Here is a 16880-nt window from a genome sequence, read left to right on the forward strand (position 1 = left end):
AGCACTTGTTCAGCTTTTTGAGGCTGATGCTGCTTTATGTCAGCGGCCAGTTTGGGGTTCATTTGTGTCCCTGAATGCTCCACCCAGCAGGGATGGCAGTGGAAGGAGCCAAAGCTGCAGCCCTGCCTCGTGACAGAAGCTTGCTGAAGGCATCTATTTCAAGAAGACAGTTTACAAAATTTAAATGCCTAAATTACTTACTTTGGTTTTTTTTTTTTTCATCCAAGATCTTTATTGGATATGTGATTTTTTTTCTCAGGAGAAAGCAATAGAGACTCCTAATGGTAATGTTCATGTTCTGTCTGGTGAGCTCTTAAAAGCCCTGGCAGCATAAACTGCTGCCTTTTTGTACATTGCTGGAACCAAGAATGCCCAAGTAAATGGATGCAATTGCCATTTTTCATTTCAAAGGGCCTGCAGCACGTGTTTTGCAGTAGCTCCTTGCAATCAATTAAAAGCATAATATTGGGACAGCAGATGCCTCTAATGGATGTTGTCTGTGCTCTGTCATGCTGCCCACTTTTTGCTGTCCCTGATCTCTGCTGCTCATGAGCATGGCATGCTCTTAAGCATTGATTATCCAAATAAGCCTTTCTGTTAACAACAATGCAATTAACAAAGCTCAGCAAACACCAAACCAACTCTGCAGGGGCAGCAGCACAGAACTGCTGTTCAGTGGCACAGGTGACTCACCTGGCCCCAGATGTTCTCCTCACCTGTGCAAACCCAGGGCACACAGGGAATATTTCTCTGTCTGCTCTGGGGTGCCCTGACCCCCAGGGCAGCACTGGCTTTGACCCTCATTCATGGAAAAAGTTTTCTAAACTCCAGAATAGACTAGAATCCACAAAAGTGTGAAATAGATTATAGAGAGCAGTGTAGGTGTGAGACTTGGTGAGAAATTGAGGTTTTGGGATTTTTAGAATGTTGTGGATGGAAGCAAGATGGAGGGCACAGGGTGATGTCCTGGGTTTCTTCTTCATGCTTCTTCTTCCTCCTTCTCCATGGGTTTGGGTGGCATTTTGTAATTGGGTAGAGAAGTCACCATTGCAGCTCTTTGGGATCAGTTATTGGGTTAAAGGGGAAAATAATCCAGGTGTCAGTTCTTAATTAGATAGTTTAGTCTTAAAGGACCTTGGAACAAGGGATTGTTGGCCATTTTGTGCCTTCTAATGAAAAGCTGCTGAACTCACAGTAGTGAGACTGTTTTACTGATAAGAAATAATAAACACCTGAATCTGAACATGAAACTACTGTCTGGAGTACCTTCAAACCAGACCCAGAAAAACCAACAGCTGGTGCCCCCACACTTACCAAAGCTGATCTCTCTCTTTGCAGGGACCACTCGGCCTCCAAGGCCCCATAGGAGCCCGAGGTGTCCGAGGCTTCCAGGTCAGTGTGACACAGGGGTCATCGTGGTGTTTTGGCAGGGCAGTGTGACACAGGGGACATCGTGGTGTTTTGGCAGGGCAGTGCTCTCTGCAAGCCTCTGGCCAGAATTTGGGTGATGGCAATGAGGGAAAGCAAGAAATCTCCTTCCATTTGCCAGAACCAGCGTGACACCTTCGTTACCACGGGATGGGAGAAAGAGCAAAAGGCCAGAGAAGCTGCCTGCAGGAGCAATTTATATTCAGTGTTTGTTTGCAGAGGGAGGGGTTGAGTTTTGAGCCTGTTCCCTGGGAGCAGCTGTGGCTGCCCCATCCCTGGAGGGGTCCAAGGCCAGCCTGGTCTGGTGCAAGATGTCCCAGCCTGTGGCAGGTGGTGGAACAAACTGAATTTTAAGGTTTTTATGGCTTTTTGGGTTTGATCTTTGTAAAGACACCTCAGTTTCTCCTTGAGCTGCTCTGCTCTCTGTTTTTCTTCAGTGAATTCCTCCAGGGGTCTCCAGCATTTCTTCCTCCCTTCTCCAAGAGTGTGGGACCTCCACTCCCCACTGGCACTGGCTGAGGGAAGCATCACTTGGTGGGCTCTCAGATATTGAAGGTTTATTAATTTTAAGAGGTTTATTAATGACAGACCCAGGGCAAAGGTTGGAGCACCTTGGCACGTGCCTGACCTTGGACCAGGAGAGAATCTGGAACGAGCTCTACCAACCAACACAACGGTCCCCAGGTCCTGGGGGAAAAGGGAGAGAGACATCCAAAAATAACCTTTCTGAACATGCTATGGGGACTGGTGAACTCCCAGGGGTTCTGGCACTGTGAGCTGCAGCTTGGTTTTGCTGTTTCCCCAACAGGGCCCCAAAGGTGCCAGCGGCGAGCCTGGCCTGCCTGGCCCGACTGGGATCCGTGGAGAGACAGGAGACAGGGTAAGGACAGCACTCCTGGCACCCATTCCTGCTTGGGATGGGCATTTAGGGGGCAATGGGCACCCAAACCTGGTGTGGCTGTGCTGGGTGTCCCTGGGGCTGCCCAAGTCAGACCTCAGGGCAGGGAGCAGGACTCGTGCATGCTGTCCCCTCTGCTCCTGGCTTCTGTTCCGCTCCAGAAACTCCCACTACTTCCAGACAGGGTGGGTTGTTTAAAAGCAACTTCCAGGCCCTATCCTAGCCAAAATACAGAATGTTTTGGATTTTCACCTGTTCCTTACGCTGGTTCAACCAAAGTCTTGCTCCCCAGGAGCACGAGAGAGCTGATTCATTAATTTTTGTTACTGAGATGCTTGATTAGACTCTCTGGGGTTTTTTTAAAATTACAGCTTTATCAGTGACTTTTCTTTCTGAACAGCAAAACACCTGGGCATCCCACCTCACAATAAATGTGACTTTTTATTTAAATGAGTTCATTCTCATTTGAAAGAAGCCATCAGGGCAAAGTGAGCAGCATTTTGGGAGCTTTCAGGAGAACAGGAGCCATGTGTTCACCAGCTCCCTCCTCCCCAGCTTTAAGGTGAAAGTTTTTTTTTTAAAAAAAAGCTTTAAGTTGCTTTCTGTGTAAGCAACTGCAGCAGCACCACGGGGATTCCACAATGGCCCTTCTGTGCTGGCTCCAGGCAGGTTTAAAAAAGCCTTTTGGAGTGACTGTGGGCTGGAAGTGTGAAACAGGAGCGTTATTGTGGAGCTCTGGGGCTCCTGGCTGCATTCAGGGCTTTGCTGTGGTGAAAAATGTACATTCAGAGGGGAAGAGGCCCCTGCATGAAGTGCCCAGGGGGCTGCTCCGAGCAGAAGGAGGGAAAACGTTGTGCTTAAAGCAATAAAACATAATCTAGGTTTTATTTCTGCCTCTGAAGTTCAGTGCAGTTACTCTGAGATGTGATTGTTGGTTGCTCAGAACGAGAGGAAATGGCCTCAAGCTGCACCAGGGGAGGTTTAGATTGGATACCAGGAATTTTTTTTCCCAGCAAGGGTTGTAAAGCATTGGGACAGGCTGCCCATGGAAGTGGTGGAGTCCCCATCCCTGGAGGTGTTCAAACACGGTGTGGATGAGGTCCTTGATGGTTTGGTGGTGCTGGGCTCACCCTAAACCCTCAGGCTGTGTTTTTATAGCCTGAACAAACAGCCTGTGCTGCTGGGGACACACAAAGCACCCCGAGATCTGCCCTGGGTCAGGATAAAGAGGAGAGCTGCACACACAGCATCGATGCAATCACCCTGTCCCAGCTGCAGCCAACTCATCACACTCTCCTGAAATCAATGGAGACTTTTCTGTGGAAAAAGAGAAATCCTGAAATCGATGGAGACTTTTCTGTGGAAAAAAAGAGACATCCCCTCATGCCTGAGCTAGCTGAGTACTGACAGGCTTTTTCACAGTCCTTGGACTGGCTGCTCAGGCATATAAACCAGCATTTCAGTCAATGTGTTTGCTGGCATGAAAATTACCAGTGGTTTAGTGCATTTGACTGTAAGATATAAAACAGTGTTGAGATAAAATACATCAACCATCCTGCTGGGTGGGACATGGGGAGGGGAAGGGCTTGGCTGCTCTTGCTGACTGAGGCAACAATAGACAAATATTTTTCATAAGGATTTTTATTATGCTGAAATTCCTGAGGATTCTGGATGCCAGCAGCCACCTGGGGCATTGCCTGTCTGGGCTCCTTACTGGAGCACTGAATGCTTGGCCAAAACCATGAGTTTTGTTGAGCTGATCAGAGGAAATGTGTGAAGACATGGGGCTGGCAGTCCTGAACTCCTTGTTCCTGCAGTGAATTGGAATTTTGAATGAAAATCCTCTGGGCTAAGCTTGTCTTCAAGGGAATGCTCCTTGCTTGGTCTTTGGTGACTGAAATGTGTTTTATTGCCACAAACTGTCATGGAGCCTTGAGACTCTGTGAAGTCAGAGGTATAAAATTTAGATTAAAATGTTCAGGAAGGAATATGTTGCTTTTTGCCATCAGCAAACATAAAATGGGTGTTACAAAGTTTTAGCCACTCTTGCATTTCTACATTCCATTGTCTGTTTTTCTGAGTTATTTTTCATTAATAGAAAACTCCCCTCTTTTTAACTTAGTGCTTGAATTGAACAAAATAAAATGTCCTTGATGTGTATGCTTGTTCTCCTCAAAGATCCTGTTCTGCTGAGCCATCTCTAGATCTAGTTAATAAAAAAAGATCAGTTTGCAGATGCCAGATTGATGAGTGTGCTATAAAAATCCTGTTTGAAGGATAAAATGGCTGAATTTCACATGTAGATTTTGCAGTAGAGAAAAAAAAATTGGGGTTCTCCTGAACTCCTGTTGGCTCTGCTCTCTGGAGCAGAAATGTCTCAAATAGGGCTGAAAATGTGAATGTCAGGTAGATAAAGATGAAAGGATTTTCCAAATTGCCTGGATTATTCCTGAGGTGATAATCAGTTCATCATCTAAATGTATTTTATTCCTGTGGCCATGTTGTTCCATTAATCTTTAAATCAGCAGCACCTAATTCTAAATCCTAGGAAAACTGACAGTCTAATAAGGACTTGAAAAAGCATCTTGGCTTTTTGCCCTTGTGGTACGAAAATATTCTTGTCTGCTTTATACCACAAGTAAATCCAAGCTCCTTCTCACATCACAGGCTGAGAAATTACCCCACAACACAAACCAGGGACTGTGGAGAGTGTCACAGAGCCAGCAGGGGGGCTTAAATCCCTTCTTATTTCTAGGAAGTGTGAATGAGATTTGTACCCTCTAACTTGGCAGCTGGGAGACTCTGACCCCTTGCTGAGAATGTCTGACCACACCAGGAATTGATAGCAAAGTAGCAGTTGGAGCTCATTTCCTTCTTTCTCTTATTTATTTTCAGGGTCCTCTCGGTGCTCCGGGTCCCAAGGGGAACCAGGTAAGTGATAACATTCATGGTGTTGTTAGCATAAGGCATTTAAACCAAATTTCAGGGACAGCCTTTGACAGCACAAACGGCTTTTTCTTCCACTAATGAAAATATTCTGCAGCAGAAACCAAACCCCTCTCTGGTCCCATTTCCCCAGCATTGGCACAGATGGTGCCCGTTCTAGTGGGGACTCATGAAAATGCTGTGGTACAAACACCAGGCCCTCACTGGGTGTTTTGTAGCCACAAGGACCTGTGCAGGAGCTCCTCACATCAAATTCCTCCCCAGTTAGGTTTAGAAGTGCAGCTTTTCCTCAGCTCCATGTGCCTGATGAAGGCTATTTCACCCTAACCTCGAAGCCTGGTGCACTAATGAAATAGTTTAATCTTATACTTTTTGCTGTTCAAGTTCCATGCTTGGTTTAATTTCAGCAATGAGCTTTTGGGCCAGTTTTCATCAAATACTTTTATTAATGCATGGCTGTGTTCTTGCAGAAAGTGGAGCTTTCCTAGCAAGCCTTGCTGGTTTGGTTTACCAGCATCAGTGTGGTCTGTGTTTTGTTGCTAAGGGGAAAGACCAACCTGATCTTTGTCTTGGAAAACTTCCCCTGGAAAGCTGTGGAGTCACCATAACAATGTTCATGATCTGCTCTAATAGCAGAGCTCTGTGCTGTGCCCTGGGCAGGGATTGCAGGGATTTGTGTCCCCCCAGGCAGGCTCAGATGGCTCAGGCTGCTGCTGGTGGAGGTGAGCAGCAAAGGGCTGGGACAGGCGATGTCAGAGGAGCTTTAGGCACCCTTGCATTCCTGCCCCAGGAGAGGAGAGGGATGTTCCTCACCAAGAGATCATGCAGTTTGAGGGTGGGATGAAGCTGGGACCCTGCTCAGGAGGCCATGGGAACAGGACAATCAGTATTTTCCTGTGGCTTTAAACCCTGTTTTCCGTGACACAGAGCGGGGGGAGCTGAAATTTAGGTTCCCTGCGTGAGGAATGCCAGTGCCAGCCTGTGGATGTCTTTCATGGTTCTCATCCATATGAATCCAGCCTTTCATCCAGGTCCCAGCTTGTTGCAGAGGGCACCCAGTCCTCGTGCCAGCTGCCCTGTGCCCCTGTGCCCTCACCAGCAGGGGAGCAGCTACTGTGGAGTCCAGCTTTGGGAAGAGAGAACTTGTCCTTGCTGGAGCAGCTGTGGCTGCTGGAGCCCCCATCTCCCCCAGGGTGTCCCAGGGGATATATCCCAGCCCCAGGGAGTATATCCAGGTCCTTGCTGTCAGCAGTAGGTGCTCTGTTAACTCTGGTCTCTCTCTCAGGGCATTGCTGGAGCAGATGGCCTCCCAGGTGACAAAGGAGAACTGGTAGGTGTCCTTCAATTCAGTACAGTTGACTCCTCAAATAACAGATGGGTGCAGAAAGCCACGGACCACTGTGGCCAGTCAGAATTAACCAAGCTCTCCAGCCCTGCTGTGAAAAGAGGGCAACCCAAGCCTTGCACACATCACAGCAGCTTGGGAGATTGGGTTTCAGATGTGCATTTTCTGAATGAATCACTTGCTTATTTTCCTTTTCTTTCTGACAGGGTCCCTTTGGACCTCCTGGCCAAAAAGGAGAGGTAAGTGTCAGGCACTGGGGGCTCATGCCCTGAGGGATTTAGGAGTAAGCATGACCATTGCACCTCTATAACTATAGAATAAACTCTGCCCTGGTGTCATTGCCTAAAGCAGGTTGTTCTCACAATCATGCTATAAAATCTATGAGAAAAATGGTGATTTGTGGCATTCAAAATATTGAAATCTGTTTGATAATTTCTCCTCTTATCATGACCTATATATGCAGAAACACCCTTAGGATGTCAGAAATGTATCTGATCATCCAGATCCATTCAGGGAACTTCAAGAAAGTCTTAACTAACTCCTAAGAGAAAATAATGGACCATGACTTCCATTTTAAGTCATTTTGGTCTTTTTCATTCTTCACTGCAGCCAGGAAAAAGAGGAGAACTAGGTCCAAAAGGTGTCCAAGGACCTAATGGGACAGCTGGAGCACCAGGGATCCCAGGACATCCAGGACCCATGGGTCACCAGGGGGAGAGGGGTGTCCCTGGCATCACAGGAAAACCTGGTCCTCCTGTAAGTATCTGCTGCTTCTGCAGCACAGTCAGGGAGCCTGTGAAGGGAAAAAATGCATTGTGGGGTTTTGGATGCTATCCAAAAAATAAGGTCCTACATTTCAGCAGGCAAAAATAAGGCCAAATAAACCCCAGATTAAATATCTGGCCTGACATTAAAATTAATTGCTGCCATTTGTACAGCAGAGTTCTGAAGGGAAGCTGTCACCTACATGAAGAGGGGAAAGAACCCCCTGCTCTTCATGCAGGACCTTGTGCTGCTTCCCAAGCTCCTGGAAATGTGTTTTGTGTCCTGCAGCCTCTGCCAGGGCTGGTTATTGATAAGGAGGTTCCTACAAAGACAAATTCTTCTGTTAACTGCAGGGCAAAGAGGCCAGTGAACAACATATCAGAGAACTCTGTGGGGAAATGATAAATGGTGAGTATTACTGAGAGAAAAATGACTTTAATTACCAGATGAGTAAATCCTGAACATAAAATGGCTTCTGAGGTTTGTTAATTTTCTGTCTTTATATGAAAAAAAATACATTGACCTTTAGTGTACGGAAATTATTCAGGAGGTCACCTTGTTGTATTCAGGAGGTCACTTTGTTGGGGATATCTTTTGGTGTTCTAAAATTAGTATTTTTAAATGATTCATCATGGCAATGGTCAAAATGCACTGAAAGCAACTTTGGCACAAGTGTTGTGTGAGACCTCCTGCCCTAACCTGTGTCATTCTGAGCTCCACCTCTCCTCAGTGCACCTCATTTCCTTGGAGCAGGTCCTCCTGTAGTGTCCTTCTTTATTCAAAGTGACTGTTTTGCATTTGGAGGTTACATCCCCTGTTTGGGATGAGGTTAAAGTTTGTTTCAGGAAATTATTTAAGTGTCATTTGTTAGAATACTTGACATCCTTTAAAGTGGTTTTAGAAACAGGAATAATCAACCCTGCAGATTTATGATTAATATCTCCATCTGTGGAGATGTAAAAAACCCCAAAAAGCTACGGGTAAACAGAAAGGACAGATTCTCTGTTCCCTCCTGCCAGGAGCAGTGGCAGGAAGTTCTGGCTAAAGAAAGAGTGCAAATGTTGGAGATCAGAGTTTGATTGTGTTTTTCAGAGCAAATTGCACTGCTGGCTGCTAACCTGAGGAAGCCCTTGGCTCCTGGAATGACGGGACGGCCGGGCCCAGCTGGACCCCCGGGCCCTCCTGGCAGCACGGGGATTGTTGGACACCCTGGTCCTCGTGGGCCCCCTGGCTACAGAGGGCCAACAGGAGAGCTTGGTGACCCTGGACCCAGAGGCAAGTTCAGAGGGAAATAATTTGCTTCTCTTTTATGCCCACTGAAATAAGTGGTGAACTGAATTCAGCACTGGGGAGAAGAGATCAGGCCTTGGTGGAGCTCTGGGTGGAGTTGTGCATCTTGGGGGTGCCATGTAAGCAAAGATCCCTGCAGCACCCAGAGGACTTATTTGTAGCTCCTCCTGTTCTCTCCCTGTGCCGTTGGTGGCTCCAGCTGCAGAGCACAGCTCACTGTGGAAATTGTGTTTGTGATTGAAGGTGACCCTGGTGAAAAGGGAGACAAGGGACCCGTGGGCCAAGGTATCGATGGGCCTGATGGTGACCAAGGGCTGCAGGGTAAGTGAGGGGAAAAAATAATAATAATAATAATTTAATAGAATAGAATGCTGCATGGCTGAAGTGAAGGCTGAGGAGGGACAGCTCTGCGTGCTGATGGCAATAGATTATCATCACTCATTTAAAGGTGTGACAACTCTGAGGCTCTCCAGATTAAGGGAAAGGATGGTGCCTGCTTCCTGATGATTCCTTTATTAAAATATTCAAGATTAATTTATGCAAATTAATTGATATATATTGGAAACTTGGAAGAATATTCTTTATTTTGCTCACCTGTTAAAGCAGCTTTTCTAACTGGGATTACACCTGTACAATGAATAAACTGCAGGCACCAAAAGCAGGTTCTCCATTCACAGAATTTCATAAAGCCAAAATATTTACAACCATGTTACTTTAAATTTTTCCACAAAATCTATACCATAAAATTTTATAATATTTATACACCGTTGTCTCAGAATCTTCCATAAAATAACTAGAGATAAAAAAATCCAAAGCACATACTCCAGATTCAGGGTAAATTTATTGAAAACACCTTGTACTCAACAGGCCATAACAAGTGTGATGTACAGACACTCAAAGTATATTAAGATCTCTAAAATCAACACATATATACAGATATTAAAAAAGAAAAGATGGAAATATTTCATGTATCTTTCCCCTCTCTTGTTTAGGACCACCTGGTGTGCCTGGAATTACTAAAAACGGCCGTGATGGTGCTCAGGGTGAACCCGGGCTGCCAGGGGACCCTGGGACTCCTGGCACTGTTGGGGCTCAGGGAACTCCAGGAATATGTGACACGTCGGCTTGCATGGGAGCTGTTGCAGCATCAACTTCCAAAAAATCATAAACCAACAGTACAAGAAGTGAAGAAGTGACTGAATATTTAAATAAACAGTGCATTGTAAGAAAACAGAATCCTTCTAGTGCTAAAAGGACAGATGCTCCTTCTATTCCATTAAGTGGAGACTTTGACACAGTTCTATGAAAAAGAAAGCATCAGATGAAAACTTTAATTAAAAGATGCTTTATGACTATCTTTTCCTCCCCCCAATTATTTCCCAGAATTTTTACTGCTACACAACCTCACCTTTCCTTCCTCCCTTTGCTCAAGAGACCTTCAAGAGGAAGCATTGCTCCTTTTTACCATCACCCCCCCTGTACTAAAGATCACGACTTTTTGCTAAGAAAGTTTGAGCCTTTTCCATTGAATTCCTTGGTGCTGCTCCCACTGACTTCAGACCTGCAGGTTTGTGCTCTCTGACACGTTGTTGAGACACTCAGGCACCGAGCTGCCTCTTCCATCAGTGGAAATCAGGCATTTCAATATCCTGTATTTTAACATCTGAACCTTCTGGCCTAAGGAATGACCATTGCTTAAGTCTGTGCTGCCAGCTAGAAATTTTCAGATTGCACCTCAAATATTTTGGCAAGACTAGTAAACAGTAATCCTCTTGCAAGCAAATTCTGCAAAAGGAGTAATGTAAATATTTTAATTTCCAGGGAAGAATTTTTGCATATTTCCATATGATAACGAAGGAAATGAAGTAACAGCATTTTCATGACCTCTACTTCAGCTATTTGCACAGTAATTGTGATGGAACCCCACCTAAGAAAGGATGCTCTTTTAAAGTCCAGCCAAAACCACCTGTATGAACTGTTGTAAAAATAAAAGGAGATTTTTTTTAACCTTTTCTTTTTGATGTTGTAAGTGTCATTATACAAATCAAATTAACTTGGCTAAACTCCATTTTCCAGAACTAGGTTTTACTAGTATTGTTTGGACATAAATTGCTGCAAAATTGTTCTTATCCGTGATTTAAACCAGTATTAATTTTGGTAGAACTTTTTACACTTTCAAACTTGCTAGCATCATCTATTTAAAAAAATTAATAAAGCCACTCTCAGCTCACACACAGTTCTATTTCTGTCCTATATGCCAAAGCCTATGAACGAAGCATCATATTTCTCTTTAAATATAAAAATAGTTTGTGCATTTAAATATCTACTGTTTAAAATATTCCATTTTTGGTCTAAATTAACAACACAAGAACCTATTGGACAGTTGTGTGGCAGACATTGAAAATAGGACTGAATTTAAAAATGCCAACACCATTGCACTACTCTTTGGAGCTAATTATGTTAAATATGTATGCAAATGCAAAATTCATAATACACACAGTTTAGAAACTATGCACTTGTCCAAATAACCAATACAATATTTACATTTTAAATGGAAAAATGGGCATTATAATACGGTAACTTCAGTTTCTTTATACACTGGAAGAATGAGTTTGCATCTAGCCATTAAAATAACAGGAAGATAGAAGTTCTACAACTCTTCCAATCTGTACTGCATCATCTTTTAAAAATAAAATAAAAGCAAAAAATTAAACGAGACCCCAAAGCAGGATGACAAGCAAATTTTGTATAACTAAAGGGTTAAAATAATTAGTTATGACATTTTCTTGTAGCTTCTGGTCCCAAAGCCCCTTGAACAGGGCACTGATTCCCATTGCTGGTAGTTACCTTCCATTTCCATTTGCAATAGAGAACGTTTCTTTTAAATTTCTATTTATATATATTTACAAGTTACACTTTCAAATTCCTATTTAGCATGTAAATGGAAAGAATGAAACACAGTTTGCACTACTGTCACACAATTCAGGGTGGGCAGGTCAGGCTATTTGGTCTCCATAGCTGTGCGGTTTTCCTGTGCTGGACACATTACACATGAGTCTGGTCTTCCAATTTTTAGTCTCCTGCCTGTTTTACCACAGAACACAGTCTCAAATTCCTAAAAAAAATTAAAATACAAAAGATAAATGTTACAGTTAACGTAGTTGTTTACTTGAGATGGATGCTTTTGTTTCATTAGTGCCTTCAGTAGGAAGGAGGGGGGGCCGTATCCATATCTAGAGCAGCAGGTTTTCCAATACACATCCTCCTAAAATTCTTAGCAGGGCCAGAATTACCCTGGAGCTGCAACTACTGCTGAGGAGAACAGGAGCTGCTTTTGAGGCATGTAACCCTTTAACTCTGCTCACCCACTCAATACAGTGTGGGCATTAGCTGTGATCCCCCTCCCTGAACTAACTAGAAGCCTGTGAAAGAGGTAGAAAATAGAGAAAATGAAGGAAGGGAGGAATGACTGAAGATGACCTTAATTTCATATTGTTGTCCAAATAGGGTCATGCTCAGGAATTGTGTAACTAAAAAAATTAATTTTAAAATCCAATTTGAAAACACTGACTGAGGACAGCCTGTAATTTCTCACTAGTGAACTCAAACAGCTGAAAAAAAAAATTTTAAAGGAAAGTTCAAGGATATGGTGGGTCCTTCACAAACAGCATCAAGCAGAAGCTTTGCATCTCAGTTAAGCTGTTATGACAGCTTTAAAACATTTCCCATTTTTACCAAGACCAAAAACGAAATGAGATGTCAAACCTGCTTCAGGGAGTCGCCGTGCCTTTCCTGAATGTACTTGAGGAATGCAGTTGTCCACTGCAAAGTTGTTGCCTTGTCAGTGTCGATCGTGCAGAAGGGAACGAGGAGATTGAGCTCATCACAACAAACCCGGATCCTGCGCCTGCAGGCAAACACCCAAGGTTATCAACCACGGGCCAGAGGGAAGGGAAAAAATACAGAAAATAGGAAGACTACTCACATGCGCAACCAGCCATGGACTTTGGGGACTGCTTTGTGTTTGCTACAAGCTTTGTGTATTAGTTTTGTTACACGCAAGTCACCTTATCTTTACAGAATGGGTGAAATGTTTTGAAATCTCTTTTTGTTTGCTTACAGAGTGAAAACACAAAGACAACCACAATGAAACAGAGATTTTTTTTTTCCCCTCTAACAAACACCAAACCCTCACCTCCCGCACTGCTCTTTCTTGGAGCTAACACAAAATAGGTCAAGTTTACATTTCCTCTGGATAATCGGAGTACTACAGTACCAGTATTTTGGGCTTCAAGAGGTGTTTCATGACCCCTGCTCCCAGAATTACCTCCTGTCTCTCTCCAGGCGGTTGTGCCTTTCCCTCCTCTGAGCACTTCCATCCTGGGAACCACTCTGCACCTGCACACTGGAGCTGGGCTGTGCTGACTGCCAGGGGCCCTGGGCAGCTGCAGTGCTCTGGTTGTTGTCCCGGGCGTTCCGAATCTCACCGAGAGGTTTGCGATCCATGTTTGCATCCAACAGATTTATTCGGCTGCAACTTCTGTTTATGGCTTGCTTGCATAAGGTGTCTTGTTGGAAAAATAAAAATTAAAAGAATGATCTATTTGTTACTCTCCCACTAACATGAAAATACTGATCATGGAAAGTTCTTTTGGTGCCTTATTTATGTGGAATAATCTTTAAAGCTTTATTACCAGCCTACATTGATTCTTCCAGCAAGACATGTCCTGCAGAAGACCTAAGGCACTGCTTGCTATTCCAAAATCCACACAGCTTCTATTTTCTCAGAGAGCCCACTGAGATTGTGCCTGCCCTTGGTGAGCACTTGAGGCAGCCCTTAAAATGTTCTTCAGTTTGATACTGACTACTGATACTGCTCAGCTTTGGGGTCAAAGAATGTACCTCTCTGCCACGGGGTTTGGTGGTGTTTGCTCAAAGGCTGGACTCAGTCATCTTGGAGGTCTTTTCCAACCTTAATGATTCTATGATTCTAAAGAAACCAGCTGCTCACCCAAGGCTCAGATTTTCAAAGGTCCTTTGTAACCTCAAGTCTCCTCATTTCAAGCCAGAAATGCTAAACAATTTTGAAAGTACAGCTAAACTTATAGGTGTTGAACCTCCTTGGAGAAATCTAGCCCCATGTTGCCTATAGAACATCTTTGCCATAAGAACACCACCTCCCACATTCACTAAAATCATATTAATTCCAGAAAAGAATTCAGAAAAAATTTACATTTGAAGACCAAGAGAAAACTAAGTGAAAAGAAGATAAATGGTTTACCTCCAACTTTAATCCAAACTTCCTCAGGCAAAGCTTTATTTATAGCACCTACTGTCTGTTTTGTGGATTCAACTTCCTGATAGAGAAAAGGGAATGTTTTGGGTATCCCAAGGTCTTGATGTTTGGCAGCTTCCAAAATAGTGCAAGATGTTCCACAGGTCTGTGAAAACAAAAAGGAAATACTTACAGAACTGTATACATTAAAACAAAAGAGACTATTGTGATATCTTTCTGTTAGCTTCTTAAATTACTTCTTCAGACTGAATAAATCCCAAATACACACAACCATGGAGTTTTGACAGTGATGAATTTTGGGGACACCTCTGACATGTCTCAGTGCCATGCTATCACTTTTGCTTCAGAGGTTACTGCAAGTTGTGGAGAGCAAAATATATTTATCACCAAAATGAATTAGAAAGAAAGGAACTACAGAAAATGGTCTTTTTCTTGTCTTGCACAGATGAAAGAGATGATAAACTGATAAACTCGAGAAAAAAGGAGATCTGATGGCCTACTGCTCATTACAGGGACACATGTAATTACAATTGCCAAAAAAGCGACTTGATTGTCTTAAAGATAATAAATAAATTGCATTACAGATCATTCTGATGATCCCTATTCAAACCCAGCCACACTCTACCACAAACCTTCAGAATTCTACCACACCCAGGAAGTTAATACTATCAGCATTGGAAGGTGGCAGAGGAGAGTTACCTGTGCTTGGGAAGGGTTAGCACTTCCAGCAGCAGAACATGCATTCATGGTAAAGAACGGGTAAGTAAATGGTAAGGAATGTGTGGCAGGTGCAGCCTTATTTTTCCCTAGTGCAGCACACCTGTTCCCTTGCTGGTGAAGAGGAACACCCACCACTTCTGAGGGCTGGCGGATCAATGTCACTAAACTTCAGACAAAAACAAACAAACACAGAAAACATACCAGGCTGACTGCTTGGAAATGAGTGCAGAAATAAAGTACAGCTACAAATATTCTAGAAACTATCACCAAGAAACCACTTTCATTTAACTGTAAACAGAAATCACTGTTATTGCTATATTGCCCACTTCAGGGGCCAAATAAAAGAAAAGAAAAATCAGCCAAGGAGGTATTTTATTCTGTGCAATAACAAGGTGCTTCATGCCTCAATAAAACATTTTGTCAGCACACTAAGATAGGTACAGGGTTAGGTTGTAAAACAATATTTTTGCTGCAGTTTTCCCCATAGTCAGGCCTCCACATTATAACTCGAATCTATCATCATCATTATTTTTATTATTATTATTATTATTATTATCAAAAATCTACTTTGCTTTTAGCAAGCTGCATATTAAAATTAGGTAATGTTCTCTCATCTTTATTTACAGTACATGTTATCAAGAATAAAGTCATAAAGTAATTAATTTTGGAACTCCATGCTGTACCATTAATGCAATAAACAGAGGGGCCTAAGCTGAGCTCAGTGGAGTCGCAGCCACGTTTGATGGCACAGTTTAACAAAGCCCAACCCATCCTTCTCATATATTAAAACAAGCACTATTCATAGGTTTCACTTAGCAAATCACTTTTGAACTACATGATACATAGTTTAACAACATAAACTAAAAGTAATTGCAACACACTTGTTAAGAGTTACTCCAGATTCTTGGGGTTCTTGACATCTGGGGTTTTCTGTCGGGCTGCTGTTGAATCTGTCTTCCAACCGAGCTCTGACTGCAGGTTTAGATCTAACCTCTGGTGCCAGTGCCGAATTTTCAACAAATATGTTTTCCTTATTCTCCCCCAAGAAATTTTCACCCTGTTTAGCTTTTGCTACACTGCATCCCGAGACTTCTACAGAGCTACTACTGTTGGGCGCTTTCTCTCTCTGGTTCACAGGGAGGTTGGACTCGCTAAGTAACATCATCCTGAGCTCCTGGAGGTCAGCATAGCCCAGGTGCGGGTTAGAACTCGGCCAGTAGCTGTCACAAGGCAACCCTGACTGACAGGTCACTGGGCAGACCGACTGGTTCCCAGAGCTGTTGGATGAGCCCCCGTCCTGACTGGTGCTGGGGGAGGGCTGCTGCAGAGGGGGGTCTGCAGAGGGGCCAGGCGAGGAGAAAGCGCTGAGCCTGGCTTCCACTTCACCTTCGCTACTCTGCGCCTCCGTGTGCGAGCAAAGTATGTGCTGCAGCTGGGTGTACTCAATGTCCATCATCTCCACCAGGCTGGCCTCGGGGGTGGCGAAGCCAAGGTTTTGCTCACCAAAGGTACTGTCACTTGAGCCTCCAGGTCCGACAGCAACGGGAGCGGGGTCAGGAACACTAGCTGGGCTCTGAGGAATGGTCTGAGGCTCCTCGGGGGCTGATCCTGACATGGCTACAGCAAACCTAATCAGTTACCAATGTCCCTTTCAACAGAAAACCATAAAACCTTCAACAATTGTCAGTACTATCCATTAAAAAAACCCAAAGGCAGAAAAAATTGCACTTAACACTGATTGGCGAGGTAACAGAGTGGGGACCAAGCTGCGGCTGGCGGGGTACCTGACACCCTGACCATGTCTCCCCACCCCGGGTGAGACCCTCCCTCCCCCTCCAGCACAGCTGCTCACGACAAACGGCCTTCACCTGTCCCCGCCCCGGCCTCGGCGGGGAGGCTGCGGGCACTCTGCGGCCTGGCACCCCCTGAGACAGCGCCCGGACGGCGGCGGGGCAGCCCGGGCGGGCGGGAGCGGGGCCCCCGCGGCCGGGGGAGCCGTGGGGAGCCGGGGCGGGCAGGGCCGGGCGGGGCCGGGCGGGGCCGGGCAGGGCGGGGGCGGGAGGGGACGCGCGGGCCCTCAGCCCGGCCGAGCGCTGCCCGAGCGCGCCGCGCGCCGCCGCCAACGGCTGCGCGTAACCGCCGCCCGCGCGCGGGGCCGCGCGCGCCCCCGCCCCTGAGGCGGGGCCGGCCCC

At 44.8% G+C, this 16880-nt stretch overlaps 2 protein-coding genes across 2 annotated transcripts in view; one reads left to right on the top strand and one right to left on the bottom strand.

Moving 5' to 3' along the window:
- The window catches only part of COL9A3 (collagen type IX alpha 3 chain), a 35061-nt gene extending 24361 nt beyond the window's left edge, over positions 1–10700 (top strand). Inside the window, exons 23-32 of the mRNA XM_030963115.1 lie at positions 1339–1392; positions 2237–2308; positions 5222–5257; positions 6558–6602; positions 6824–6856; positions 7227–7373; positions 7736–7790; positions 8475–8657; positions 8916–8993; positions 9665–10700. Of these exons, the coding sequence (XP_030818975.1) occupies positions 1339–1392; positions 2237–2308; positions 5222–5257; positions 6558–6602; positions 6824–6856; positions 7227–7373; positions 7736–7790; positions 8475–8657; positions 8916–8993; positions 9665–9840 (879 nt within the window). The 3' untranslated portion in view covers positions 9841–10700. The remainder of the gene's footprint in view (positions 1–1338; positions 1393–2236; positions 2309–5221; positions 5258–6557; positions 6603–6823; positions 6857–7226; positions 7374–7735; positions 7791–8474; positions 8658–8915; positions 8994–9664) is intronic.
- Positions 10701–11662: 962 nt separating this feature from the next.
- On the bottom strand, positions 11663–16466 carry TCFL5 (transcription factor like 5). The gene is made up of 6 exons (XM_030963116.1): positions 15570–16466; positions 14668–14854; positions 13954–14113; positions 13000–13240; positions 12438–12579; positions 11663–11787 (listed from the first exon to the last, which is right to left on the bottom strand). Exons 1-6 carry the CDS (start codon positions 16301–16303, stop codon positions 11674–11676), a joined length of 1578 nt encoding a protein of 525 aa, XP_030818976.1. The 5' UTR covers positions 16304–16466; the 3' UTR covers positions 11663–11673.
- Positions 16467–16880: the final 414 nt, after the last annotated feature.

The sequence above is a fragment of the Camarhynchus parvulus genome, chromosome 20 (assembly GCF_901933205.1).
Source record: "Camarhynchus parvulus chromosome 20, STF_HiC, whole genome shotgun sequence".
NCBI lineage: Eukaryota > Metazoa > Chordata > Aves > Passeriformes > Thraupidae > Camarhynchus > Camarhynchus parvulus.